At 38.6% G+C, this 12,963-nt stretch overlaps 1 protein-coding gene across 3 annotated transcripts in view; it reads left to right on the forward strand.

The window, feature by feature from the left end:
* Positions 1 to 12,963, forward strand: part of cadm1a (cell adhesion molecule 1a) — a 411,670-nt gene that overhangs the window by 268,048 nt on the left and 130,659 nt on the right. For 2 of the 3 annotated variants that reach the window (XM_042430719.1, XM_042430721.1), the window contains exon 2: positions 10,513 to 10,530. The exons of the other annotated variant lie outside the window; for it this stretch is intronic. In XM_042430719.1, the coding sequence (XP_042286653.1) occupies positions 10,513 to 10,530 (18 nt within the window). The remainder of the gene's footprint in view (positions 1 to 10,512; positions 10,531 to 12,963) is intronic. 3 annotated transcript variants of the gene reach the window in all.

Here is a 12,963-nt window from a genome sequence, read left to right on the forward strand (position 1 = left end):
AATCTGGGTGTTATCCTGTATAGTAACCTGAGCCTGGAGCAACATGTAAAGAAAGTAGTCCAGTTGTGTTTTTATCAACTGAGGAATATTTCCAAAATTAGATCAGTTCTGTCCTTCAATAACAGAGAAAATTATACATGCACCTTGATTACTGTAATGCCTTGTTTACTTGCCTGACCAATCGAGCCATGGAGCAGCTCCAAACTGTTCAAAATTCAGCAGCTAAACAATTGACCAAAACAAAGTGATTCTCACACATCACACCAATCTTGGCTTCACTGCTTTTAATCACATACAAGGCTCTGAATGATCTGGTGCTGGAGTATAAAACTGAGCTTCTTACACCGTACTGTCCAAACAGGCTCCTCAGGTCTACCAGTCTGGGTCTTCCAACTATCCAGAGTCCAGGTTAAAAAAAAAGGATGATTGAGCCTTTGCAGTACTGGCCTATCAGTTCTGGAACAACCTCCCACTAAGGATCAGATCAGCTGACTCTGTCACTGCCTGTAAATCTCATCTTAAAACATATTTATTTTAGATTTGTTTTTCCTAACAGCTGACAGATTACATTTCTATGGTCATGGTCTAACCCTAACCCTAACCCTAAACCTAACCCTAACCCTAACCCAGCTGTTTGAGTTTTTGCTTTCATTGAGGGTTTTATCTTTTTCTTTCTTTATTATTATTATTATTATAATAACAGCTTAAACAGGACCAAAGGGTTGTGCAGTCCCAGACCAGGCTGCCATTGTTTATGGATCAGTCCAACAAGGATTCTCCAGCCCCCTCCACTTTTACTTTGACACCATCCATTGTTTTCTTTACAATGAGCATCTTAGAGCCATGGTAGAATGGCTGTAGACTGTTAGAAACCTTCTTAAATGTGATTAACTCTCCTGGAATCATCCACATGACATGCCAATAAAAGTACATAGGATCATTAATGTGGAGAGTTAAATAAGGTCAGTACTAATGTTTCTGGTATGCAGGGCAGTATGACAGAAAAGACATTGCATGCAATCTAAAGTGAGAGCATCTCATTCTTGTCAGGCGCTGGTGAGAACAGAATTGTGTGTACTTTGTGAGCTGTGTGTTTCCCTTTGTTCCAGTTCCCATACAGTTCAGGCTTATCTCCTTGCTCTCCTTCCTTTTTTTATTATTCTGTTTATCCTACTGTACCGCTATATCCACATTCTGAGTGACTGAGCTAATTGTTCCTGCTCATGCATTCTCTCCAGATTCAATTACACGCAACTCTGGTCATCCTGAAAAAAAAAATGAGGGTGGGAAAAGAGGGATGTGAACAGAAAGTGTGGGAGAGTGAAAAATGAAAAGGTAGAAAGCGAAAAAGGGTTTGAGAAGGTTGGAGATAAGAGAGGGGAAAGTTGACAGTTAGAGAAAAAAAAGGGAGAGATAAATTAGAGAGGGGAGTAAGAGCAGTCCCCTGAGTCATATATTTATGTAAGGGGAAAATCAGCTCACTGGAGTGTACACTGTAATGGCACCCCTCTGTATAATGATTGGCGCTGACCTCCTAAATAAGAGGATTAGTTTGTGCCTGAGCTGGCCACAAATAATGGACCTCACCTTAGCTGCAGTTTGACACAGCAGAAAATAGGTAGGAAAATAAGAATACCTCAGCAGCAGGAGGCTTGCCTGAACCCCATTCATCTGTGTCACCATTGTGTCAAATTGGACATGCATTCTTGCATATGTGGGGTTCATGAACAGATGGCATAAATGTACTGGACCCATGTGGACTCATAAAATACAGTAGTAGACATCGTGGAAATCAGATGCTGCCGACTGTAACATGTTGCAGTAATTTATTTATTTCCCCCCCTATAATGAGCAGTGCAATGAGCTACTGTTTCTGTTATTTACATTATAGATTGTCTTCGGGAAATGGGCTCTTGTTATTGTAGCTTTCGGTCAGGCAGTGACAGGGCAAGTCTTCTACACGGAAGAATATTGTGGCTCAGCAGTGAATGTTGTTGCTAATGTATAACTGCAGGGCACGCTCTCCTTTTGTGTGCTCTGAACCAGCAGGATTAAAGCATCCATCTTGCTCTCCCGCTTCCCCTAATGGTATTAGGAAAAGGGTGGATAGGTTTCAGTATTCCGTTAAGGAATATCTGATATGGGGACTGGCTGATTCAATTAAGTAAAAAGCAAGGTAGGAGGGAATGAGCTCTGTGTGTAATAGCCTCCGAGCTGCATTGCTCAAAGTGGGGCCTTTTAATCTGGAAAACTGCTGCATTACCACCCCCTACCTACAAAAAACATACATTATACACTCATTACCAGAGGACTGCAAAGGGTCAGTTTTTGTATCAGTGCAGATCTCGGTCAGTCTCGTATGTGAATAACAACAACACAAAATGGACCCCCCCCCCTCCTCCTTTATGGTGTCAACACTGACAGCCATCTCTTAGTAAGCAATTGATCTTTTTAACACAGCAGCCATTTTGAACACTTGAATTGGGAAGTTATACAAAAGATGTATTAAGAGAGCTGATACGGCCATATTGCCATATAGGGATAGTTTCAGTCCAATTTCAGGTCTACACACTGATTTTATGGAAAAAATATTGTAATACAGAGTGATAAAACTAAAAAAATTATTTTAGTTTTATGTAAAAATGGATTGTTAAACTACATCTTGTTAGCTAGAAATCTAAACAATTCCTCAAACGCATGGTGGGGGAAGGGAAATATGTGATGCCGTGAACATATTGTTCAGTGTGTTTTTCACATTCACAGTTTGCAGGGTGTGAATAAGCTACATGTAAAGTGAAAACAGCCATTGTTTTCTTATATTGTGAGTCTACAAGATAATAGAGCCAGCATAACATTTTTTTTTTTCACAGAGTGGAAACTGACAGTAGCATTTATAAACTCCACACTCTTCTGTTGCATGAAAAGCAATATTATGTTTGGCGCTAGTTTGTCACACCCTGTCGAAACACATAAGTAGAAGCAGTTTAGTACTAGAAATATTTTTTTTCCGAACCCACAGGTATCAGAGATCACAGTATCTCCATACTAAAAATCCTGACTTCACCAGTTTAACATTCATGAAGTCCATTTTTGTCATTGCTGTTTCCTACCTACAAGGTAACTTTTTTTACAGGCATGACCAGTTGTCTTGTGTTGAATGATGAGCTAAAACTAAAGAGTCTTAGATTAGATGGATACTATTTAGAGCAAAAGAGAGGGTTTACCTCTCTTTTGTCTTCAGCTCTGTTACACTTGAATACCTTCAGATAGATTTCTAATACATTACACTTAAGACTTTCATAGTGTGTGGGGGTGCAGAAAACCCAAATCAGTTTCTTGACTTCTTCCACTTCGTACAGTTGAGTGGTCAGGTTATCACACTGCAGTTTGGTGTCTTCACACCACCAGGTCCCAATGCTGTCTGGAGCCATTGGGTTTCCATTACCACAAATCCATTCCACTCATTTAAAATTAATGGCTGTGGACCTTCTCTGACCCCAGAGATAAGCCAGGCCAAGTCGTTTTCTTTAGAACACCTCAAGGATTAGGTTTTCCTCTGCCTATCAATCCATCATTGAGCAGATGTAGCTTGAGCATGGTAATATTTGAGTAGTTTTCTCTGGAAAATGAGTTCTTCTTTAGTTTGGACTGTTATAAATTAGATTTTATTCATAATTATATTTTTAACATGTCTCATTAGAAGAGGGAGTGCCGTGGAGTTGTGTAATTTCTCACATGTAGTTATGACGTAGGCAAAGATACACTGATCGACCTGAAAATGGAGAAACAGATTGTGGTGCAAGTTTAGTAGATTTTTACAACTGTAGTTGTTTGTTCACTTAATTTTTGGTATGCTTTTAGACTTAGGACCTTGTTGGTTTCATATAGACAAAGGATTTTCTAATATTCCGTCCATCTCATTCAGTCAAAAAACAAGCCACACCTCAAAATATTATGCAATCCAATACAAAACCATGAAATATTGCCACAAGTGACCATAGAACTGAATCTACATCTCTCTCACACTGTCAGTAAAAACATTTTTTAATAAAAGATATATTCATGTCTGGACTGTTGGATGGATTTAATGGACTTAATTATGATCCCTTAATATTATGAAAAGATTAACCCATATTACCCCATCAGTGTCACCATATTACCATTTTTAATCAAAATATTACACTGATATAACCTTATTATCGTTAGCAGGTTACCAAAATGTTACAATGCGATTATTAAATAGTTCTGCCTCATTTTATGTGTAGATGTGTTTCCCTGTTATTATTACCTTGTTACAAAAACTCTCTAATATTACCTAGATATACCCATTGGTAAATACCATGATATTACTTTATTATTACATAATTATTATCAGAATATCAACCTATCATTACCTTGTTATTACCGAGCTGGAATGTAAAGTCCTACCAGGATTTCTATTATTTTGGTCTGTCCATTGTTATATAATACTCTACTCTCAAATAAATCACAACAGAAAAACCTTCATTTTTATAGTATTGCATGCACTAGTACATCCAAATAGCAAATTAGAGTAGCTAATACACATTTCAAATTTTTTGTGAGTCTTATGTCCACTTAAGATTTAGTATTTTTTTTGATAGTGTTCAAGCATAAGGCTGGTGCCCTTCTGTATTTTTGTTACTGTCAACAAATTCCATGAAGACACTAAAACCAGAGGCGTGTTAGTCCCGCTCACAGTACTTTCTGACTTTCCTACACTGCCCAGTAGAAACCATTTGCTTGTTGAAAATGAGAAAATAAGAAAATAAAGAATATAACCTGCCTTGTCTTTGAAATTCAATTCTAGGGAGCTGACAAAGTAAAGCAAGAGTTAACATAGCTGGCGTGCAAAGTGGAAAACTGAGAAAACAGTTTTTCAACTAATTATATCAAATTACGCTCAGTGTGAATAACTTGTGCTATATTTTTATCCCCTTTTTATGGCAGCTGGATGGAAATTTGGGCAATATGGGCTCTTATGAAATGAAACTTATGCACATTTGAGCACCAGCATTTGTCCTACACTTTGAGTGCTAAGTGTACACAATCTAGCAGATGACTCTGTAAACACAGTCCAGAATGCAAAATTTAGCTCATAAAAAGGGCCTTTGATGCATAATGTTAGACTGTCATAAGCTGGGCTGTATTACTTCACTCATTTCTCCTGCTGGTCTTATCCACCATGGAAAATGCAGGCCTATCTTTTCAAAGTCATAAGATGCACAAGGCAGCGTATTCATCAGCCACCCATGACAGTGAATGGCGAGAGGGGGTGTGGGTTGGGAGTGTCGGGGACATTACCCTGGGCTCCTTTTTTTCCCTGTACCCTGAGGATACCGCCATTGGTGGTGGAAGGGGAGGGAGGGAAGCAGGTTTCTCAGCCTTATCAGCAAGACAGCACCCAGCGCTCTAATCAGCGAGTCCCAGAGACAGCCCGGAGGTAAAGGGAGAGTGGATGGGTGAGCAACATCCAAGAAGAGGGAAAAAAAAATAACAGGAGGATGGAGGGAAGGAAAAGAGGCTATGTTTATACCTCTTAGGTTACATCAAATGACAGCTGCTTTACAGTTCAGTGCATAACTGAGTAGAAATCCTTTTGGTGAGAAGAGACAAGTCCGTCCTACAGCACATTGTTGGTGATGAAATATAGTGGCTTTGCAGTTGTATCACAAGTCTCTTAGCAACCACAGCAGGTGCCATCTTGGAAGCATCCTTAAGAAGAGGCTAGACCTGAAAAGATGGTCTCACTGTAGGTCAATGCACTGATGTGATAATTGATTGTTAAAGGGACAGTTCACCCCAAAATTAAAAGTACACAGTTTTCCTCTTGTAGTGCTATTTATCCATCTAGATCATTTTGGTGTGAGTTGCTGAGTTTTGGAAATATCAGCCGTAGAGATGTTTGCCTATCGGATATAATGGAACTGGATGGCACTCAGCTTGTGGTGCTCAAAGTGCCAAACAAGTACATTTGAAAAACTCAACAGCATGACCTGGTTACTCAAGATAATCCACATACCTTGTTATGAGCAATTTCATTGTAGCAACAATTTTCTTTGTACCGAACTACACCTGCCAACCATGAGTAGATGCACGCTTTCTTCTGCGCGGCGAGACGGTTGGGATTTTTACACAATTTTAAAGGTAAACTAGAAAAAAACATGTTTTTATTTGTAGACACCTTAACACCGTTTTTGAATGAATACTGGAATACTTCATGTCTGCATGAAGAGTGAGAAAGGAATCTATTTTTCTGACATTTGACTTCTGTCTAAGTTTCTAACATTTTATCAATTTGACTTTGAAAATATGAGCAAAATGTGACTGACAGCCCTAACTTTCTTGTCTCCAAATAGTGGTAGGAGCTAGAGAGCCACAGTTAATTCTAGGATAAACCCAATTATGAATCCATATGTAAAAGTATACCAGGTAAAGCAGCTTGAGTCTTTGCTGGCAGCATATTCTGTCAGCTCTCCATGAATTTGCAATAAAATAAGGAAGTGCTACAGGCACTCAATGATACATTCATATTTTATCGAAAAGCTTTGAAGCCGCCAGGATCCAGGTATGGTTGTAACCCCAGAGCTCATTGTGATAGAGCACATAGTGTTCCATTCTCCACACTTGATTTACTGCTGTGACTGGTTTAAAAGAAAGACAATAGGATTGGTGCTATTGATAATTAGTTTTTAATGTGCCACACTCATCATGTCCAATTTCATGCCCCTTAGGCAGCTGATCACAGATTTAATCAACACATTATTGCTTGCTATACTTAAACTGACTGGAGGGAGGATTTCTCTGTGTACATGTGTGTGTGTGCGTGTGTGTGTGTATGCTGGTAGGAGTGTGAAGTGTACAAAGTGTTTGTGTAATGGAGGAGCGACAGAGAGAGGTTGTCAGCATGTGCATCCATCCCAGCAACGTCCCTCTTTGATAGACATTGAATGTGTGTTCCAGGCCATTAACCAAGAGCTACGTTTGAAGATGACGTGCTTGGAAGCGTGCGGTCGTGCCGTGTCGAAGGAAGCCATTGTTGTCATTGTGTTTCTAGTGAAGTACAGAGTGCCCAGGCTTCCCTTACCTGATGAATACAGATGAAAGCAAGACTGTTATGTCTGTTGTTGTTTTTTTTTTTTCTTAGACCACTTTCATAACACCTGTGACTTGTCAGTTTTCTTGTTACTATGTGAGGTTGGCTCATGTTATTTTCTGAATATATGTTTTTTTTCTTCATTAGATAAATATGTTTGTTTCAGTGGTGGGACCAAACGGAACATTGTTTTAAATTATTAATGTTGTAGTGTGTGTTATGCAATAAAAATATCTTCTATTACATTTCTTTGGTTGGTTGGTTGGATTATCTGTCCATTCATCTGTCTGTCAAAGACCTTGGACAGACATCCAAACAACTATTGTTCAGATTTTCATGTAATTTGGTGTGAATACTTAATTTTCCCAGAGGATGATTCCTTATGATTTTGGTAATCCAGAATTTGTAGTCAAGCCAACAGTTTAGTCTTTGGAGGTATTTGAAAGTAAAACCAAAAGGACCACCAATAATCCCTTATACTGCTCATGAACACTGTGCAAAAGTATAGTGAGTGTGGTTGGTCAAAGATGAATCAGTAAATTGGTCTGTGAACTGTGACAGATCTTTACAACAGACAGTTTTGGTATTAATTTTACCTTTTGGTTTTGATTGTTCTTCTAAATAATTTAGCTATCGCTGGGGTTTGCGCCAAGTCTTACTGCTGATGTTTGTTGTCTCATCTGACTTCTTTTAAGCAACGTCACCATGTTTACAGATCTCAGCATTTAGCTTGTGATTTGCTATGATGAATGCTATGAATAAATGTTATTACGAATAGAAATGATGGCCAAAGATACAAAAAACAAGATCCATATTGTAAAAAAAACAAAAAACAAAACAGAATTAGCCTTAAACTAGCTGGTAGTAATTATTGGTAGTCATTTGTTTCATTGTTGCTGACTGTTTTTAACAGTAACCTTAATTGTTGCTGCTTCTGTGCTCAACAAGGACTTTACACGTCAGTCTTGACCACTGCCAGTTGTCGGGCTAGGGAGGGAGTAAGGAGGAAGAGGCAGAAAATCAGACAACTTGAGGCAGAAAGGGTAGTGGTTGTGTTTATCTTGAACTACTTAGCTCCCTGGCTGTGAGTCAAATGTAGAGAGAGACGTTGGGAGGTAGTGGAGGCCTTCATTAAATGCAGCTCAGGCCCTGGTGAAACCCTGGTTAATGTCCCTATCATCTCTGGAGTGGTCCAGCGTCTAGCTCTCTGTCCAAATGACTCATGTTTAATGCATCTCTACAGTCCTTGTCATTTAACCTCACCTCTGGAGGTTGTGGGTCGGGGTGGGGATAGCGAAAGCTCCCACAAGGCCCATAAGGGCCAAAACGGCCATGCAGTTATACTTCACTCGCTCTCCATTTACTTAACATGGGGAGAGCTACTCCATGTCTCAACTATTGCTGTGTAATCTCCCCAAAGCAAACCCCCTCCCTCTCACCCCATCACACTGCATGAACCTGAACTCGAGGGTGGTCTGGGTTGACTATGTGGCTCTCTGAGGCACTTTGTTACTCAGCTTCCTCTGTACTACAGCTGAATGCTTAAGCAGGAGACAACTGATGCTATACTGGGAGACTTCATGCTTTAGCGGTTTACTCTTTAGGTGAGTGCTACAGTTTAATAGCTTTTCAGGTGAGATTGAAGGCTGTCAAACTTTAATCAAACAGCCATCGTCTTTTATTGGAACTGACAGTTTCTGTCTGAGATTATCATTCATTTGAATTTGTCACACTTGACTGATTAAACACTTAAATTTGTAAGACGTAATTTGAAAATCAGTGCCGCAGCTTTGGAAATGATTGTGTCTTATTTATGACACATTGTACAACATAGTTTATGTGAAGAATAGTAAGCATTTAACCTCAGAGTCATGTTATATATATATATATTTAGAAAAAGCAAATGAGTAAGAATTCATAGACATCTTTATCACAAACGGGGCTGTGTAACAGGATGTAAAAGAGCTGAGATTCTGCTCTTTGTTTAATTTTGATCTTCACGCTGCATTTTCCTCTGATTTTCCCTGCTTACATGCAAAGACTGCCTCCCTCTCAGTCGTCTTCTTCCTGCCTTACACACATCCACTCAATCTCTGCCTCTCTGTCTTGCTCTGGATAATGGTAATTAGAATATCACCATGATTGAAATTTGGCAAAAGTTTAAGAGGAAATAGGTTTCCTAATCAAAAGCTGCCTCGTAGCTGGAATCCTGATGCTTACTTGGCTGAAAAATGTGCTTCAACGCTGGCGGCCTAAATGGATGCCAGGCTGTATATTGAGGGGCCAACGCTGCTTGTTTCCTTGCGGTGTTGGATTTTATAAAATTGTCCTAGTTGAGGCCGTTATAGCCTGGTCTCACTTATTTATTTAAAAGTTAGTGTTTTACTCTCATTTTTTAGAAGACACAAGGGTACATGTCCACACTATTGCTGTTTTTTACACACAAAAGTCTGCACCCCCATATCAATTAGATTAATTTTTTTGTATTTCATTTAAATTGTCCAATACAAGCATGGGGGGGAAATGCACAGAAAACCCTACAAGTCCCCATCCCAACATTAAATCCCATAAATTTAACAACCTAAAACAAAATTACACATACATTCACTGAACTATATACAGATTATGTAAGCAAACTATTATTAATGTGGACCATATGGGCAATCCAAAGAATCATTTTCAAAAGTATGAAAGGTGAAATTAGCATTATCATCACTGTTATTGTGTGCTTAACATTTGAAGGTTTTGGTATCTCTGTGTGATTGTTTTTGGTATTCTAACAAAAGTACTCTCCAGAGGAAGGTAAAAATGTTGTTGTATGAGGGGTCTATGTGCTTGACTATTACTTGGTTTTCTTTCTTGATCCACCAAAATATATATGAAAGGTAGTGTCAACACTGTTTTGTGTGAAAGAGCTTTTGGTGTGTTCCTGTATGAATGCTGTTTCTCACAAATAAAATTGTAGATGATATATATTTTTTCGATATTTAGCATTAAACATGCAGATACAAACAATAGATATAATTTCTTTAGTTCTTGCAATCCACAACATTTTGGTATTCACCTTGAAAACTGATACTGAAAGTTTATTTTTAACCAAATGAATTTGCCTTTGGAATTAAAACCTTACACTTAACTGTAACTTTAACAGCTGTTTGTTTCTCTTGTACCAGCTGTGATCTGATGAGTGATTCAACATTTTCTTCTGCAGGAGGGGAATCAGCATGAATATCTTTTCTTTGTATTCTTACCTAGCTTCTCCTGTACTTTACCAGCATGCACCTCTACGCATTGGCAAAAGGGGACAATCAAGTGTATACGGGGCTCTGAATGCTAACTTCCCTTTCTGTTTTTTCTCCCCCCTTCTACTCTTCCCTGCATGTCCTCCTCCAACACAGGAGCTGCACAGAATCCAGGTAAGCCTTCCCCATTTCTCCTTTCCTTCTCCTTACCACCTCCTCTCATCATATTCCAGCTTTTCACATACATACGCTTCCTCTCAGCATCTTTAGTCTTTGTGAAACTGCATAGTGACCAAGCCAGAATCTTTCTCCATCTCAGTTTCGCTCTTTCTCTGGCACAGTTCGATTTCCGCCTGTCTCACTCTTGCATTCTCCACAGTCCATTTCTGCTAAACATCGTGCTGCAGTTGTTGCCGCTGACTGATACATCTTCATTTCATCAATGTTCTAAATAGCACCAGCTGTTGCATCCTGCTTTACTCTGCAGTTAGCCAGAGAGTCCTGAGACAGAGCTCAATGTTCTGAAGAGTTTAATTCTGAAACAAAACAGCATTTTCTCAAAATGATCAAACTTTGAATGAAACCCTTTGTAAGTAATAACAATTGTGTTTGTTGCTCTTCATATAGCTCTTTGTTGAAATAAGTATTAGGTATTTTCACTGCTTTGGTATTGGTTTTCAGTTTTTTTTTTTAGTTTAATGAACTATGAAGTACTAATGCAGGTTTCATCCCTGAGATATTAATGTTGTCTTTCAAATCGAGATTTGAATGTTTGAAACATTAGTTCATCCTGGTGTGTGCAAAATTGCTGAGAGATTGATTACAGTCGTTTTTGGTAGAGAAATAAGGAGCGATATGGCTACTGACAACCAATGACAGTCAAGTTTCTCGGGGTATTCTGCTCAGTATGTTTGGACTTGGAACAGGTTATTCATTGTGTTGCACACAGTGTCAATGCAGTGCAGTGTCATTCTAGCAAACTTGAAAAAGGGACAAAAAGCAGTGAAAGATCCTGGTAGCAATTCTATTTGGACATCCAATTCTAAGAGATGTTGTTGAAATTCTGTCCAAGAGAGTGAACCAATTTGATTTCTCTTTCTTTTGTAGCCATAAAACACATCCTCAATATGTTCTTCTCAGCACTTATGCCCATTGAAACCACTTTATGTTTTGCACTGTCAAACATGTACCAACAAGTTCTCATTTATAAAAAAAATGGTGGTTTTGAAAACCAATCTCCTCCTCTCAGTTTCCCTTTTTAACAGAAATACTGTTTTTGCTCACTAATTAATTACAGTGGTTTCTACTTTGTCATTATTTTGATCGCTGTCACTGAAAATCAATACTTCCTGCAGATGTTACAATTTCAAGTCTGCCAGGAAAATGGGAGGATTATGCTCTCTGAACCACTTGAGGGCTTTTAAAGTGAAATAATTGTGAGTGAGAACATTATTTCTGAGAAGTACGACATGCCTCTGTTGCTGTACGGATAGAATTTGTGTTAGAAATGCATGTTATACTAAATCTATCAAAACAACAGGTAAACATGAAGTTGTATTTGAATGATTTTCCATAAACTGCAAACAAACAAACAGAACAAATCAGAAAATAGGGTGACTTTGTATTAGAACAGGATGTAAAATCAATGAAAATTAGGAATTAATATAGGCTTATTTCAAATAAAGGCTCAGTTCTATCTGCATTTTTAGATAGATAAATGATATGGCTGCACTTACTTTAGAAACATTTACAGTAAAAGTCCTGCTCAGAATGCTTCCATGCTGTAAATGAAGTCATGCTGCCTTCATCCATCCCATGTCTCCCATGTCTCTCCCCTACAAAGCCTTTTAATCCAATCAGCAGTGCCAGCAACAGTTATTTACATGTACAGTTATATGTACATGAGTTAGAATTGAGCAGAGATCCTCCCTTGGGGCTGATTGGATGGAGCCCAGTCCTTCACAGTCCCGTTCTTAGTCCTAAACGTATACCGCTGCCACCGAGCAGTGGTGGTCTCTACAGCTGATTGCCAGCAAAGCAGCAACCGAAACACACATCGACATGCACTGCCAAACGAGAGATGATATCAAACATTGTCTTATACGAATGTAAAAAAACCAAATGGTGCACATTTTCTTTCATCAGCACTGCAATGTTTTTCATCTTCTTTTCTAAAACTGCCAAAAAATAAAGAAATAGTTGATTCATTTGAATTGGGACACTCTAATAAGCTGTCTTTGAGTGTTCAGGTTCATCTTAGATCTACGTTTCCATTACATTGGACTGAAAAAGTGTATGTGCCAAATAAGTGTGTAAGCTGCCAAATCTGGCTCTTTCACCCTTTTGAACTATTTGCCAATGATTGCACTGCTCAGTACTTCAGAGAGGTAGAAAAAGCCACGTCTCAATATTGGCAGCATCACCCTTTAAAGGTTTTTAATAAATAGTAAAGCTGTATATTAGGAATTTTCAAAAAGTCGGATTCATTACTGATGCCCTTTTTAGTCAAGTCACACAGACGGTATTGTTCACAGCTGTTAGTCAGCAGAGTTGTCACAGAGAACATGACTTTAACCAAAATTATACATTTATAGTTAATTATTAGGC

The sequence above is a fragment of the Thunnus maccoyii genome, chromosome 13 (assembly GCF_910596095.1).
Source record: "Thunnus maccoyii chromosome 13, fThuMac1.1, whole genome shotgun sequence".
NCBI lineage: Eukaryota > Metazoa > Chordata > Actinopteri > Scombriformes > Scombridae > Thunnus > Thunnus maccoyii.